The 16,868-nt window shown below is 46.5% G+C and overlaps 1 protein-coding gene across 1 annotated transcript in view; it reads left to right on the top strand.

The window, feature by feature from the left end:
- Positions 1-16,868, top strand: part of PKD1 (polycystin 1, transient receptor potential channel interacting) — a 148,976-nt gene that overhangs the window by 125,396 nt on the left and 6,712 nt on the right. The window contains exons 39-45 of the mRNA XM_063314827.1: positions 3,471-3,598; positions 10,646-10,802; positions 12,691-12,816; positions 12,941-13,115; positions 13,563-13,850; positions 14,216-14,350; positions 16,484-16,789. Of these exons, the coding sequence (XP_063170897.1) occupies positions 3,471-3,598; positions 10,646-10,802; positions 12,691-12,816; positions 12,941-13,115; positions 13,563-13,850; positions 14,216-14,350; positions 16,484-16,789 (1,315 nt within the window). The remainder of the gene's footprint in view (positions 1-3,470; positions 3,599-10,645; positions 10,803-12,690; positions 12,817-12,940; positions 13,116-13,562; positions 13,851-14,215; positions 14,351-16,483; positions 16,790-16,868) is intronic.

Raw genomic sequence — 16,868 nt, 5'->3', positions numbered from 1 at the left:
TACTGCAAGGAATAAAATGAGCCTTTTTTGAAAATAGATCAGTAACCCCCCAAATCACAGACTTTTTACTCTCCGGTAATTCTACAATAAAGTCCATTACAATCTGTTTCCAGGGACAGGTGGGGCTGGCTACCGTTTGCAACAATCCTCTGGGTTTGCCCCCCACCCTTTTAGGCATCGCACATGTGGGACAGATGGCCACATATTCTTCAATCTCTGCCTGCATTCTTGGCCACCAAAACTGTCGCTTTACAAGGTGCAGCATTTTTACAAACCCAAAATGCCCAGCTGACTTATAGTCATGACACCATTGTAAAATCTCTTTTCTCAGCGAGTCTGAAACATAAAGTTTGTCTCCCCTCCACCAAAGTCCCTGTTCCTCAGTTAATTCTGATTGGTTGTTGCCCAGCCAGGGGTCATCACGCAGAGCCCCTTTCCACTCCTGCTGTAAGTTATTTCCTGGTGGTTCTGATTTTCTTGCTTTCTAGGCTCTTGTTACTGCCACCAATCCTAACTGCACGTTAGGGATTACAGTGTCAGCCACTTCCTCTTTCTGACTATCATGCTGTGGCACCCAAGACAATGCATCTGTGAGGAAGTTCCCCCCCCCCCTGGAAAATACTTGAGCATGAAATTGAACCTGCTGAAAAACTGCGCCCACCGTATTTGTTTGGGATTTAATTTTCTGGGGGTTTTGAGAGCCTCCAGATTTTTATGATCAGTCCATACTTCAAATGGGAGGGTACCTCCTTCCAGAAGGTGGCGCCAATTACTCAATGCCCGTTTTACTGCTGCAGCCTCTTCCTCCTGCACATGCCATTTTCTTTCTGTGTCAGTAAATTTATGGGAGAAGGAAGCACACGGCTGTAATTCACCTGATGGGGTGTGTTGTAACATAACAAAACCCAGTGCCAAATCTGATGCATCCATTTTGCACCACCAGGGGTTCTGATAGGTCAGGATGTTTTAAAACAGGTTCAGAGGTGTACAATGCTTTCCATTGCTCAAATGCTCATTGGCATTTGTCGGTCCATTTCAGCTTCGCCCCAGGTCTCTTTATTTACTTTGGGTCACCCCTCCCCTTAGTCTTTAATAAATCTGTAATAGGTAGGGCCACTTGGGCAAAATTAGGAATGAACTGGCGATAAAAATCTGCAAACCCCAGGAAGCTTTGCAATTGTCTCCTAGTTTTTGGGACCTTCCCGGCCAAAACATCTTGAACCTTTGAAGGGTCCATTTCAATGCCCTTGCCTGACACACGGTAGCCTAAGTAGTCCAATTGTTCTTGGTGAAACTCACATTTTGACAATTTAGCATAAAACTGATTTTTTAGCAGTCTCTGAAGTACTTCTCTGACACGTTTTACATGCTCCTTCATAGTCTGAGTATATTAAGATGTCATTGAGATACACTAAGACTCCCCGATATAGATAATCATGTAAAAATCTCATTAATTAAATGCATGAACACTCCAGGAGCCCTCGAAAGCCCAAATGGCATTACCAGATATTCAGAAGCCCCCAAGGGGCAATTAAATGCCGTCTTCCATTCATCTCCTTCGTGGATGCGCACACGAAAGTATGCCTCCTGCAAGTCCAATTTTGTAAAGATCTTGCTTTTGGACAAATGAGCTAGCATGTCTTTCATTAACGGCAGTGGGTACTTATTTGATGTCCATATGCCATTCAACCCCTGATAATCCGTACACAGTCTTAAAGTCCCATCTTTCTTAGTTCTAAATAAAACTGGTGCGGCCATTGGTGAACTAGCTGGCTGTATGAATCTGCGCTTCAAATTCTTATCAAAAAACTCCCTCAAAGCCTCAATTTCTTTGCCAGTCATTGGGTAAAGTTTCAGTTTAGGCAACGCAGCTCCCAGTTCCAGTTCGATGGCACAGTCTGAAGCCTGGTGAGGGGGAAGTTGGTCTGACTCAGGCTCTCCAAACACCTCCCGTAAATCTCGATATTGAGGAGGAATGGCTTCGACTTCCCCCCAGGAATCTCAGAAGATTCTGCCACTGCTGCCAGTCTTTTCATGCCAACAGATGACCCCTCCCAGGTACTTCCTTTGTAAATCCCATCAGCAAATTTAAAACGACCAGTTGCCCAATGTATTTTCAGATTCCTCTCCCATAACCCTGGAAGTCCCAAAATTAAAGATTGGTTTCTGATGGGGGTCACTACAAACTGTATAATCTCTTTGTGAGTCCCCATCCTCATCTGTACTGGTTCTGTGTAATCCTCCACAGGACCTCCCCTCGTCTCAGACCCGTCAAGCTGGGTAAAAATGATGGGATTGCTTAACTTTTTAACAGTCCCAGTCCAATCACAATGGTGGGGTGGATCAGATATCTAGTACACCCCAAATCCACCATAGCCACTAGTTCAGCTTTCCTTTTACTTCCCAAAGTCTCTAAACAAACCCCCACTGCCATGGCTGGGCAATCACCACTCACCATTGGATCTTGGTGCTCAGCTTTGGTCACCTGCCCCTCTGCGCCACTGAGGAGAGGCTCCCTTAGTTTCCGACCGGTGAGAATTCTTCATCTGTGGAGCTTGGGTTGTTCTCTGAAACTGTATCCCGCTTCGTCTCAGAAACTGCTGCAGTGGCTCCTTTTATCTTTGAGGGCTGGCTCTTTGTCCCACTGCTACTTTCCTTCCCCTTTTTACCAGTAGCAACTTGGGGACAGTTGGCAATGCAATGGCCTTCCTTCCCACATTTTAGGCCAGGGTTGCCGTTAAATTTCACTTTCAAGTCTCTCAGCCCTTTGGGTCCTGGCTTCCCCTTGGTTCAGGTTTTGTGCTGTCTACTGGAGCGTCAATCAGACACCAAGGAGGCTACTGAATTGTCTCCATCACTAGCTGAGTCGCTCTCATCGTCTGAGGTTGTCAGCACTTGCTTCTCTTTGGGTTTCTTCCGCATCTTTCTGGTTGATTGCCACAGCAATTGCTCTATTGACTCTTGCATGGTAGAGATGCCATCGCGAAGTGAGCATACTTCTCGATTGATGGAGTGTACTTCATGCTCTACCTTGTCCAAGTGCTCCTCAGCTGCCATTACTCACCTCTGGGAGCCTCTGTTTCTTCTTCTGTTCACGTACTGATCCCATTCTGACCACTGTTCTTCACTCCTGCCCACGCCCTGTGACCACCTCGGATTGAGGGACGAAGTGGGTTCAGAGTCTTCGGTGTCAGATGCCCATTTCAGGATCCTCAGTGCTCTTGGCTCAGGGGCTGGTGGCTGGGCAAGTCTCACCTGCTTCTCTTGGAGCCAGTATCAAATGGTCGCAGCGGAGACTCAGTTCCGGACCCAGGGAGAGTTCCCTTTCTCTCTGCTAATAGGAGGGCAGTGGTGGAAACTGCAGTCCCGGTCAAGGGGGAACTTGGCTTAGCAAAGGCCAGAGTGGCTTTAAAATTGGGATGAGCATCTCCCATGCTGAGCACAGTCCTCCTTTTCTTTCTCCGTTGTAGATCGGATGAGTTCTGGGTTTGGACCATGCAGGCACTGTTGCCGTTTCTGTACAGTAACCAGTCTGCCCAGGGAAGCTCTGGTATCACCCTGGGGGTCCCACGACTGAGGCAAATCCGCACGCAAAAAGGTAAGTAGAAATTGAGCTGGCCTTCATCCATTTATTGATAGTTCACCATGTTCAGGGTGTGGAAGAAAAATAATTGCTTTGAGTTAAGAAATAAGGGCGATTTCCTCTCCACCACCATCTTATTTTGTGTTATCATCTTCTATCATAAACTGACTCTTAGCTGGCTTGCTCAGGTGGTCTGGACCAGATCTCACACTCTACAATTTCTTGACCCCGCACGCATTGTCTGGTTGTATTAATCTGGAGCTTTTCTTGATATTTGGACTGAATCAGAATGTGCTTTCCTGCTCGTATTACCATTTCTATTCCTGAACATGGGTACGCAGCCATGTTCACTCTTTGCTTTCATCTATCATTACTCTAATTGTCTCTTCATTCACTTCATCTCCTGTAAACTGAGGAGCCCACTGAGATCTACAAGGCAGGAGAGGCCACCCGGGGGCAGTCTCATTCAACGCTCTTGCCTCCTCCATGTTCCTGGAGGTTGGCCAGCTGTGTGATGGAATCACCCACAAGAGCATCCTCAGAAACCCCCATGGGTCCATCAGGCACCTGGGGCAGACCATCTTCCTCCGTCCTCCACCTGTGCAGAGGTCCAGCATGTCAGCAGGGTGCATATGAATCTGACCACAGCAAAGGACTAATGACAATGCTTCAGGATAGCTCCTGCCAGGCAGTGGGGAAGTTGGGATAGCAGATACAGCCCTGTCCTGTTCCTAAGCTCAACCTAATGTGTAGGCAGACACTTCTGGCCACCACAGGAATTTCACAATCAATCATTGCCACACTTCCCACCCCACCCCCACCCTGGTATTGCACTGAAACTCCTGGAGCACTTAGAAACCTGTGGGGCAGATTTCGGATTAAGCGACACCCCCCAACCAGATCTCTGTGATGCAAGTCAGATATACATTCTTGTCCATCCCCGTGTTGTGGAGAAACCCAGTCTGCATGGATGTGCATTTACCAGGAGCAGCTTGAGGTCATGGTGAGCAGCAAAGGACTGAGTCTGGGGAGCAGAAGAAGGGACTTGCACAAAATTGCAGGTCCTCTTTCCCTGAAGTGCCTCCTATCGTATCTCCCATGACCACCCATTGCAGAAATACACCCCCTCCAATTAGATTAGTCCCCCAAAGTGTCCATGCCCCCATTTCATGTTTTGGTTGGAAGAACACAGTCCCACACCACCCCCAGCCTTGTGGAGCAGCAGTCCGGCTTCCCCCTCCAGATGCTTTCACTACAACCCTACAGTCTGACTCCGTCCCCCTCATGGGCCTTCCAGCCCCTCCCAACAACCCAGCCCCTCCTGCCCCAAAGCCCCTCTGACCGATGCCCCACATGACAGAAGGGGCTCTCTCCCACCTACTCTCACTCCAAGGGTGACCTTCCTTGCCCCGCATCCTTCTCCGGCAAGGCTGTCTTCCGATGGTCTCCTCGAGGTGTGCAATGGCAGCACACAGGCTCTCTCCACCCCACAAAGAGCCACAGGCGGAGGTAGTGTCTCCAGGACACACAGCCAGTCCACAGTCCTCCAGGCACTCGTTCAACATCTGCCCTTCCCTGCTGATGCTGTCTTGGGCCGCCACCTACTTCCACCAAGTCCAAACCAGCTGGCTTGCACCCTTGTTTGAATCCACGCAGGATCCAGTGGCCTACAGCAGTCCACAGCTCTGTTGAGGTCACGCTCTTCTACCTACGTTCTAACTGTTAATATGTTTTCTACTACAGATTAAGGTTACCATGGTAACTAATCATTTTGGCCGGGTGAAGAGGTTGAATTTAATTGTCCCCTTTTCAGTTGTTAATTTTTGCACCTGGGGGGAAGAACTTGCCTGGACTTGTTTTAGTTTCAGTTTCCCTTCTGTGTAGGCATGTAGAGAGTTAAGCAGCTCTCACTGAGAGCCTGTAAATATGTTTGCTTTCTATAAATAAAATTATTTTTATAGAAATGCCTGGTGTGTGACTTTTCTGATCTCTCCTGGGCCAAAGGCTTTCCTAGCAATCTACTAACAGGTTATGGGCCCAGTAAGCAGCCCAGTAAACCCACTAAGAAGCCCAGAGAGAATAGAGAGATCAGCTCCACAGCTCATGCACAATTTAAAGGCAGGTAGCAAAGACCTGTGAAGATTTTCTTTGGAGCCACCTGGAGATTTTCCAGCAACTGCCAATCTACAGGACAAAGAAGCCAGCTGAGGTGACTTGCAAAAGAAGGAAGAAGCCATGGCTACCTCCCAGCCCTCAGCGATGCCTATCAGAGAACAACTATTTGAATTGGGCCCTGAAGATGGAGATGTATCTTCACAGAGAGAATCTTTGGCTGCCAATTGGTGAGCAAACCCCCCAGAATCCCAGTGCTGAATGGCTTAGACAGGATGAGCAGGCTAGAGCCACCATTATCCTGGGAGTTGAGGACAATCAGCTAGTCCATGTGCGAGGTATGCAGTCTGCAAAGCAACTGTGGGACGCTTTCAGAGACTTGTATGTAAAGGCAACAGCAGGGAATAAAGTTACCCTGACAAAAAAGCTGTACAAAGCCTGCCTTGCAGAAGGAGATAGCCTTCCTGAGCACCTGCATTATATTCAGCAGCTGTTTGTTGAGTTGCAGGAGAGGAATGGAATTTACACCTCTCACAAAATCCTATATCCTCCTGTCCTCACTGAATGCAACGTGGGACACGCTGATTTGTACCCTGGACGCTGTGCCTGAAGCAGACCTCACCCCATCGTATGTTACACAGCGCTTACTCGCTGAATGGGAGAAGAGAGAGGAAAGATCCCCCCCATCTCTTCTGGAAAGCTGCAGTACCACAAAAGAAGGGAAAGGAAGCTGAGGCCACAGCACTAGCCAGCCAGCGATGCTTCACTTGTGGTTCAGCTGGACATTTGCAGAAAGTCTGTGCCTTGAGACCCAAGAGTAGAAAGACAGAGAAGAAGAACACAAGGGCAACACAGAAGAAGGCTCTTCAGACAAGCCAAATTGCACAGGTTGCTGAGAAGGGTAATTCTGATGTATGGGTGTTAGATTCTGGGGCCAATTGTCATTTATGTAATTGTAAAAGCTCTTTTGTGTCACTGTCTAAAACTGAAAGACAAAGTGTATCTTTGGCTGATAGGTCTGTGACCAAAATTATGGGACAAGGTGACTTGTATTTATCCTGCTTGGGAGAAACTGTAAAAGGTGTGTTGTATGTGCCAAATTTACAATCAAACCTTTTATCTGTGGCACAATTGGCTGCAACAGGGTATGTCATAACATTTAAGAAAAATGGTTGTGAGATACGTAAAAATGGGAAATTGTGTGCTACTGGTATATTAAAAGACTCCTTGTACATTGTGCAAAATGCAAGGAAGCCAAGCTGCAAGGCTGCAGTTGGCAACACTCCATATCATGACCAATGTGTACACCTGATGCACAGGAGATTTGGTCATGCTAATTTCAAGTATATAGCGCAAATGCCACAGCTGTGTGCTGACCTAAAGATAAAACCCTGTGACAAATACTTAGATTGTGTAGTTTGCAAAGACTGCAAAACACTAAAAGCTCCTGTGAGTAAGCACAGTGACAGAGTTACAACTAGACCTTTGGAAATTGTACACTCTGACATTATTGGTCCTTTTGCTCCAAGTCTTGGACAAGCAAGGTATGCAATGACCATCACTGATGATTTCTCAGGATACACATTTATCTACATCTTAAAACATAAAGATGAGGCATTTGAGAAATTTAAAGGTTTTGTGACATGGGCAAATGGAAAATGCCCTAGGCCTGTATCTGCACTCCAATGTGATAGAGGAGGAGAATACCTTTCTCACAAATTCAGAAGGTTCCTAGTGGAAAAAGGGATAGAACAAATTCTTTCTAACCCTTACACCCCTCAGCAAAATGGTGTTGCTGAAAGAAAGGGCAGAACCTTGCAAAATGCAATGGAATGCATGCTTAAAGATTCACATTTATCTTTTAAGTATTGGGGAGAGGCAATATCTACTGCCTGTTATGTACAAAACAGATTGTATAACTCTGTGATTCAGGACACTCCATTCCATTTGTTTTATGGTGTGAAACCAAAGGTAAACCATCTTAGAGTGTTTGGTAGCACTGCTTGGGTTCATATTCCAAAACAACAGAGAAGGAAAGGAGGCCCCACAACAAAGAAAGCCATCTTTGTTGGCTATGAACAAAGCCAAAGGAGCTACAGGTTCATAATGGGAGAGAAATTAATAATTAGCAAAAGCACTTCTTTTGCTGAACAAAACTGGGGGAGATTAAATTCTAGCTCTCCAGTTGATCTGACCACCACAAGAGAGCAGCAAGGACTTGCTGATAGTGATCTTTTGCTTGATGAGGACATTAAACCAGAAAAGCAAACTGAAGATCTGTCTGATGAGACAGATGCTTCTCAGGAAAGTGATAGGAGTCAAAATTTAAGCCCTGTATTACCTCGCAGATCTCAGAGGAGTAATAAAGGCGTTTCTCCATCATGTTTTCAGGCTGAAACAGTAAAGGCTTTTCACATATTCACAGAACCTGAGTCTTTAGAACAAGTGAATGCTTTACCACCTGAGATTGCACAAAATTGGCATTCTGCCATGCAACAGGAGTTAGCATCCTTGAAAGAAAATAAAACATGGAAACTGGTAAATCTACCTCCCAATGAACGCTGTCTAGGTTGTAGATGGGTTTTCAAACTGAAAAGGGATGCTGATGGCAAAATCCAAAAATATAAAGCAAGGTTAGTTGCAAAAGGGTTCACTCAAAGGAAAGATTTAGACTTTGACAAGACTTGCACAAGTTACTAAAGGTGAATCAATTAGGTTACTGTTAAAAATTGCTGCACTCAAAGGAATGTCAGTTCACCACTATGACATTCAAACTGCATTTCTCTATGGTGATTTAGACCACAAATTATACATGCAGCAACCCCCTGGCTATGAAAAAGGGGAGAATCTAGTCTGAACTGCAGAAGTCAATCTATGGGTTAAAACAAGCTGCTAGATCCTGGAACCAAAAATTAGATGAAAAACTGCAGAATTTTGGTTTTGAAAAAGGAAAAGCAGATCCATGTGTATATATGAAGAAAGACAAACAAGGCTGTATGTATCTGTGCATTTATGTTGATGATTTGCTGCTGTTCACATCAACAGAAAAACAAAGGCTTGATTTTGAAGCCTGCATGAAAAGCCATTTCACATTAAAAAGCCTTGGAACAGTAACAAATTACCTAGGCTTGGAAATACACAGGGAGAAGGATCGTAGCTTTCTGTTAAGCCAATGTAGTAAAATTCAAAAGCTCCTAGAGGATTTTAATATGCAAGACTGTAAACCAGTCTCTACTCCGATAACAGATTTTCAGAAAGATATAGGAGAAACTCAATTAACTGAGGCAGAGAACTATAGATCTGCAATTGGAAGTTTACTGTACATTGCAAATCATTCTCGCCCAGTTATCTCAAATTCTGTGGCCATTATAAGTAGACAGAGAAGCCTACATCTACTGGAAAAGCAGCATTGAAGAGGTTAATGAGATATTTGCAAGGAACAAAGAATTATTGCCTGAAGCTAAATGCCTGTGGAACAGAGAAATTGCAGGCTTTTGCCGATTCTGACTGGGGAGCAGATGTCAGTGACAGGAAATCCACTTCTGGGATTTTAATTCAATTTGCTGGGTCTAGCTTAGGCTGGCATTCTAGAAAGCAAACACTTGTTGCTCTTTCCACTGCAGAAGCAGAGTTTTATTCTCTAACACAAACCTTTATATGGTTATATGGTTTAAACATTTGTTATATGGTTTAAACAGGTTATATGGTTTAAACATTTGTTAAAAGACATAGGCATGGAAGTGAACCAGCCTATAACTGTTTATGAGGATAATCAAGCTTGCATTGCTATGGCAAAATCTGAAGCCTGCAAAAATAGGACAAAACATACTGATATTAGATATCAATATATCAAAGATATGATAAGCAAAGGAGAAATAATGTTGAAATATTGTGAATCAAAAGACATGATTGCTGATATTTTAACCAAACCTCTTGCTGTACCAAGACACAAAGAGTTAACAAAGCAAATTGGTTTGCATCTTATTCTGTAGTATAAAAAGGGGAGTGTTAATATGTTTTCTACTACAGATTAAGGTTACTATGGTAACTAATCATTTTGGCCGGGTGAAGAGGTTGAATTTAATTGTCCGCTTTTCAGTTGTTAATGGTTGTACCTGGGGGGAAGAACTTACCTGGACTTGTTTTAGTTTGTTTCTCTTCTGTGTAGGCATGTAGAGAGTTAAGCAGCTCTTACTGAGAGCCTGTAAATATGCTTGCTTTCTGTAAATAAAATTATTTTTATAGAAATGCCTGGTGTGTGACTTTTCTGATCTCTCCTGGGCCAAAGGCTTTCCTAGCAATCTGCTAACACTAACAAGCAGCTCCCCAATGGTGGCCATCACACCACAGGCCCAGTTTTGCACCAGGGTGATGCTAGAGTTCTTCTCTGCTGCAGCCCTCACCTGCTGCTTGCCACTCCTTGTTGGCATGTCAGCTCTTCTATTGACATGGTTCTCCACCCACGTCACCTAACCCTTCTAGCACTTTCTCACATATATACCACCAAACACTTCTGCTGTACCCCCTACCTAGCAAGCACTTTCTCAGTCCAACTAAAAGCCAAATGAAATCCCGGGGCTCCTCACTCTCAGGTTAGTGGCTTGAAGAGTACAGTTGAGAATTATGAAGAAGTTCGAGAGAAAAGGTCTAACCAGTGGCATCTCCCACTGACCTCAGCTGAGTGCAGAAAGCTACACAGAGTCAGACCTGGCTAGTCCTTGGATAGGAGACCAGCAGAAAACCCCAGACAGTCCAGCCTGGGAAGTTGAAAAACACCCTGGAAGAAAGCAGTGGCCAAACACTTCTGTACTGTTGCCAAGAAAACAATGTGGAGGTGCCTGGAGCTGAGTGTGACTTGATGGTTTTGTCTTTGGAGAAGAAAAGGTTCAGGAACTGCAGGAGTATTGCAGGACCTGTGGAAACAAACATGGTGTCACTTTTTCCCTGCAGAGTGCTTGAATTCCCTGCATCAGGCCCTCAGCGGGACCCAGGAGAAATGTGCTTTCAGTTCTAACAGTTTTGACACCACCAGCTACGCAGCTGGCTGGAAGAGCCCCTCGGACAATCTGGGGCAACTGTGGACCTACTCTCCTCCTGACCTGGCTGGGTGAGTAGAGCCAATCCCTCCTCTTCCTTACTCCCTCCCACACAGGCAAGAAAGCATTATCCGTGTCAATCAGTTCCCTGTTTCCCTCCCACCTATCATCATCCATGGTGCACCTCTTCTCCAATTGCTCAGGACAGATTACATCCTAGACCCTTATCCAGATTTTCCCCATAGTGACAATCCTGTGAGATGGTTTGGGCTGTTGGGCTGACTGGCCCATAGTCACTTAGCAAGCTTATGTTGTTGAGGATGAATTTGAACCTAGATCTCCTGGTTCCAGCATAACAACCTAAATCACACCACCACTCTTTCCCCATCGTTTCAACTTTACCAAATGCAGTTCTTGCCATAGCTGATCTAGGGAGACATCCAGGATACTCTCTTCGTGATCTTGCTGACGATATTTAATTCTTCTAGGTTGGATGTCAAAAACTTGTAGAGACTTCTCCTTGTGTCCATCCTCCAATTTGTATTCTTTGTGAGCAGAACAGAACAAAACCAGAATGGCATGCAGAGTCAGAGTTGAACTTTCTAGACAATTCCAGAAACAAAAAAGAAAGCGTATTTTTTGTAAACCCTCTTAGTTGAGAACATTGTGGGTAGGAGGAAGTAAAACTATCTGTTACTCAACGTATCTAGTAGAGAATGCTACTACAGTAGAATCTCGGTTAACCAGAACTCAAGCAGCCAGCACTCTCAAGCAACTGGCAAAAAAATGAAATAATATGTTAAATAAAAAATTAAATAAAATCAATTTTCAGCGGAAAGATAAGTTTAAACTTGGCGTGCCATGCCGCACCGTGCCGATCCGATCCCCCTCCAGCAGAAAGACAAGCCCAAACCCGGCACCCCGCACCACACTGCACCAACCTGACTGCCCCCCAGCAGAAAGGCAAGTCCAACCCCACCTTTTTAAAGGTAAGCCCAAACCCACCCACCCCCGCCAGAAAGGGACCAGACCAGTGCAGCACGGCGCGCCAAGCCCAAACCCACCACTCTGCCAGAAAGGGATCGGCTGATCCCTCTCTAGCAGAAAGGCAAGTCCAAACTTGGCGTGCCTATTTTTAATAGTAACCCTCAAGCAACTGGAAACTACATTTATCCGGCATCTACCAATCCCCAAGGGTGCTGGTTAACTGAGATTCTACTGTAGATGAAAATGAAAAATTTTCATCTCCTCAATTCCTGGAGGCAGTCTTAGCAAAAAACCTGCCCCCAGCACTGTCAAAGCCTACCCTGTATTACAACAAAGCCTCCTGCTTTTGATCAGCCATGCAGAATATGGTCAGCTATCAATAGAGGGCGCACTAATCATGGCAGGTGTGCAGATTCCCTATATAAATGGGGTGAGATACCATCTCCAAGGTGTGACTGCGGGGCTGACAGGCAAACCGTCAAACACATCATACAAGAACGTAAGACTAGAGCCTACGACGGGAACTTTGCTGATTCCCTGATGGCAACCGATGCTGCAAAAGACTGTATTTGTAATCATAATGTTTGTTTTTAGTTATAATTGCCCTATGAGCAATGTATATTTTCTATATACCTTTTTTATATTCCCAATTTTAATATAATATACTTGTAATATGTATGATGTGCTGCCATACGATCGATCAATCAATCAATAGTAGAGAATGCTAATAAAGAAGGAAGCCAGTGTTTCAGGGCACATGGAGAGAATGGCAGGAAAGAGTCACAGCTAAGAAGAGGAGGTACAAAAACTCCTAGGAGAAAGCTGTCCTTAGGAGATAGCTCAGTCCTTTGAGTTGGTTATGGAAAATGTTTGCAGAGACCTGGAAGAGGGGTAGAGCAGAATCCTGGGGCCCACAGAAGGGCCTCTCCGGCCATCCATGACTGTGGGACTCCCCCCCCCCTTGTGTTTCAGAGTCTGGTACTGGGGCGTCCTTTCCTTCTATGGCAGTGGGGGCTACGTCCAGGAGCTGGGAACAACCCTCCAAGAAAGCACAGCTTGTCTGCAGGTCCTCCAGCAGAACAGTTGGATCAGCAACAGGTGGGTGATAATGGCAGGGGAGGCCCCAAGTGGAAAACAGACTGACCTGGGGGAGAGACCGGCTTGCTTCCCCCTCAGGCTCCTTGGTTTGCGATATTTTGACCAGCTTTTCAATCTCTTGCAGGAGCCAGGCAGTCTTTCTTGAAATGACCCAATATCACCCTGCTCTGGACCTCCATGCCGCCATCACACTCCTGCTGGAGTTTCCTGTGGCAAAGCACGCCGTGCCAGCTGTGGCCGTCACTCCCTTCCCACTGCACCCCCTGGGCAGGAGAGTTACCCCGCAGCTGCTCATGATGGTCAGTCCCAAAGTTCTCCCTGCTCCTCCTTACTTGGGCAGTGCAGATGGTTGTGCTGCTCTGGTTACTTAGAAGTTGTACTGAGCACCAGTCTCTGCTGGGAGCTGTGCAGAAGAAACCAGGGCAGGGGTTAATTGTCAACTTTTTGGGCCCAAAGACAGTCCTCCTTCCTCTGGGTCACATAAAAACAGAGGAGCAATGTTCAACAGGAGGCTGGAAAAAATGAAAGCAGCTTTGTGTTTCCAATTCTCTCTTCCCTAAGTGGAGACTTTCCAGAGAATCCATTTTGTGTCTTCTTCTTTGTTAGCTGCTTCAAGCAACCCCTCAGGGTGGAACAATGGGACACTTGTAGGAAAGCGTGGAAGTAGAGACACATCCAGGCGTGGCCACATCCGCATCTCTCGGGATCTCACCTGTCCTCTTTCTCCTGCTTGCTCCACCATCCAGGTCTTCCTTATGATTGTGGTGGTCTATTTCGTGGTCTCTGAGTCTCTTGCCATCAAGAGGGAAGGCAAGGCCTACTTTGCCCTCATCAGCAGCTATGGCCAGTGGCTGCTCATCCTGGCCACCTCCTGCACTGTGGTCGTCCACCTCAGCCAGGCCACTCTTGCTGAGCGGCAGTGGGCAAAGTACCTGAAGAACAAGCGAGGCTTCACCAGCTTCTACCCAGTGGCGTCTCTCCATGTTGCCTTCAGCTGCCTGGCTGCTTCTCTCCTCTTCTTGCTGACTGTCAAGGTAGAGTTGGCAATGGTAGATTAGGAGGGCAATAGAATCACTTTCTAGGAATGCTTTGGAAAGCAAGAAAAAACATACTGCAGTAAAACGGTATTCAAACAATCTCATTAAAACCACTGCATCTTCAGCTAAACAATTGAGAGGGGTGGAATAGGGGCGGGGGTGGAATAGGGGCGGCCAGTTTATTGAGGCAGAAGTGACACTGGAGCAGGAGCAAGGCTCTCAAATCGCCTCTTCCCTCCAAGCAGGGCTTCTCCTGAGCTCCCACGGCCCTGGCCTTAGAGAGCAGAGGTTGCCCCAGCCGATCCCTGCCTGAGTAAACCCCGGCCTTACTAACCAACCTTCCCTCCCTTTGCTTCCCAAAGGCTTCCCAACAGCTGCGCTTTATCCGACAGTGGTCCACGTTTGGCAAAGCTTTGCAGAAGTCTGCCAAGGAGCTCCTGGGGACGGGGTTGGCCTTTGTGATCCTGACGCTGGCTTACACACAGCTTGGCTACCTGGTAATGGGGGACCCCAGACAGAGAGGCGGGTGGGCTGATGGGCTTGGCGGACATTGTCCCACAGGCGTTCCGGCTGATGGAGGGGGCCAGCACAGTCACCTTTCCGAACTGGTGTTTCTTCCACCCTGCCCTACCAAAAGAGAGCTGGTTTTCCTCCTTGAATGTCATCAGCCTGGCTCTACCAGCAGAAACCTCAGCACCGGTTAGGTCTGTTTTGGGGGCGGGCAGGAGGTGGGAGGCAGTGCTCATCATTCCCCAGGCTCCTGGACTCGGTTTCAGCGTTTTATTTCTGCCTAAACCAGAGTAGAGACCGGCTCTGCCGCTTCTTCTCTCCCCTGGCTCCTGAGAGGTTGCGCACCTTCTTCGTGGAGTTGCCTTGTCGCTCCCACCCCAACTCACCATTCATAAACGTTTTGTGCATGGCTCTATGTTGTATCACCCTGAAGCTGCCACATCCAGGACGTTTGTCTGTTCTGACAGTCCTCAGTTCTCTCCCTGCTGTTTCTCAGGAGGACTCGTTTTCCTAACCACCCAACAAAAATAGACAAATACTTGGATTGTTGGGGTCAGGTGAAGGGGAGAATGCCAGCAAGTTTCTTAATTTTATTGGTAGAGGAATAAAAGCCGCGTGTGGCGCAGAGCGGTAGGCGGCAGTATTGCAACCAAAATTCTCCCCACGACCCGAGTTCGATCCCGGCAGAAGCTGGATTCTCTCGGGCAGCCGGCTCCGGTCAACTCAGCCTTCCATCCTTCCGAGGTCGGTAAAATGAGCACCCGGCTTGCTGGGGAAGGTGACAACTAGGGAAGGCCATGGCAAACCACCCCGCTCTATTGTCTGCCGAGAAAACATCGCGAAAGTGGTGTCCCCCCAAAGGGTCAGACATGACTCGGTGCTTGCACAGGGGACCTTTCACCACCAGAGGAATAAAAGGATGTGGGTTTTTTAATTTATATTTTTTACTATTTTTAACAAAACAATCTTTAAGCTTAAACAGAAGAAGAAAATTTAAAAAATTAAAAGAACAAACTAAAAATACAAAGAAGAAAAAAGAAAGGAAAAAAAATCTATCCTAAATTTGATACTTATCAATAGTCACCAGTTTGCCAATGAATTCACTACTGTAATATGAACAATACAAGATATTATTGTAAGATATCACAGAATCTCTTGCCATAGTAACACATATTGCTGCATCCTTTGAGTGGTAGAAAATACTGCCTTCTCCAAAACACATTTCTGTCAGTCTAAGTTCTGACAGTCATTCCTTGACCTCTGGAATAATACCACATTTCTGATCTTTCCACATCATTCTTTTAGCCTACCCCCCATGCTTGTTACAACTACAATTCCTAATAATCAAATTCCAAAGATTTGGTATATAATTCAACATTACATTAGTATCTTTATCATTTAAAGATTTTCCCATAAATCTATTAATATACTTTAATATACTATCCCAGAAAGATACTAAATCGCATGCCCATATCATAGGGATCGGTGGGCCCTCAGTTTTTTTACACATCCAGCATAGAAAATCTGACACCCATCCTTTCAAATACATTCTTTGGGTTGTCCAATAGACCCTAAATACTTTTGATGAATCAAGCTTGCTCTCAAATCTGTAGATACCATTTTAACATTTTTAAGGACATGAAACCATTAATGTGGCTTTGATGGAAACACATTCACTGCTAGTTCTTTAGCCCATCGTTGAAATATCCCAGAAACACCCACTTTAAACATATTCTTGAGCTTTCGATAGAGACACATTACAACAGAGGGTTTTTTTCTGTCATGGATTCAAAAGGAAGTTTTGTTCATTGGCATCCATGTAATGAGACCTGAAGGCAGCTCAAAGTTCTCCGTTTTGGGCCAGGCTGGATGCCATTACAATTATTACAGATGGGCTGGTGCTCTCTGCAAGCACTGGACTTCCGTGTCCACTCTGAATATCAGCACAGAGTTGAAAAAGATCCACAGGACTCAAAATACTTCGATGCCACTTAAAGAGATGTCTTGGGCAGTGGGGAGGCTGGAAATCTGTGAGTCAAAGCAGTGCAGTCACTTAGGCTGCCCTCTGGGAGGGACGCCCCCACCTGTCCACTCACCGGCCTTCCTCCCTGTCTGCGCAGCTGTTCTCCGCCTCCGAGGGCTTCTCCAGCTTCTGCCGGGCGCTCCGGCTGCTCCTCGCCGCCCTGCGCAGCGGCACGAGCCTCTGCCTCCCGGGGCCCACGGGGCTGCCCCACCTCTTCTGCGCCAGCTATGTTGCCCTGCAGCTGTGGTGGCTTTCCAGGCTCTTCCCCGTCGTGCTCATCCACCGCTACCGTGAGACCCGCTTTGAGATGTACCGGCCGGCCTTCGAGTCCCAGGACTACGAAATGGTGGAACTTTTCGTTCGGAGGCTCAAGATGTGGATGGGGTTCAGCAAAGCCAAGGAGGTGAGGCTCTGCAGGGGTTGGGGAGGGGGCGCCTGGGCTGGCCCTCGTCCTCTCGCCAGCTCTGCTACTCCAGCAGGAA

This window comes from Candoia aspera, chromosome 14, assembly GCF_035149785.1.
Source record: "Candoia aspera isolate rCanAsp1 chromosome 14, rCanAsp1.hap2, whole genome shotgun sequence".
Lineage (NCBI taxonomy): Eukaryota > Metazoa > Chordata > Lepidosauria > Squamata > Boidae > Candoia > Candoia aspera.
The sequence above is the reverse complement of the archived record's forward strand: the minus strand, read 5'-3'. Positions and strand labels throughout refer to the sequence as shown.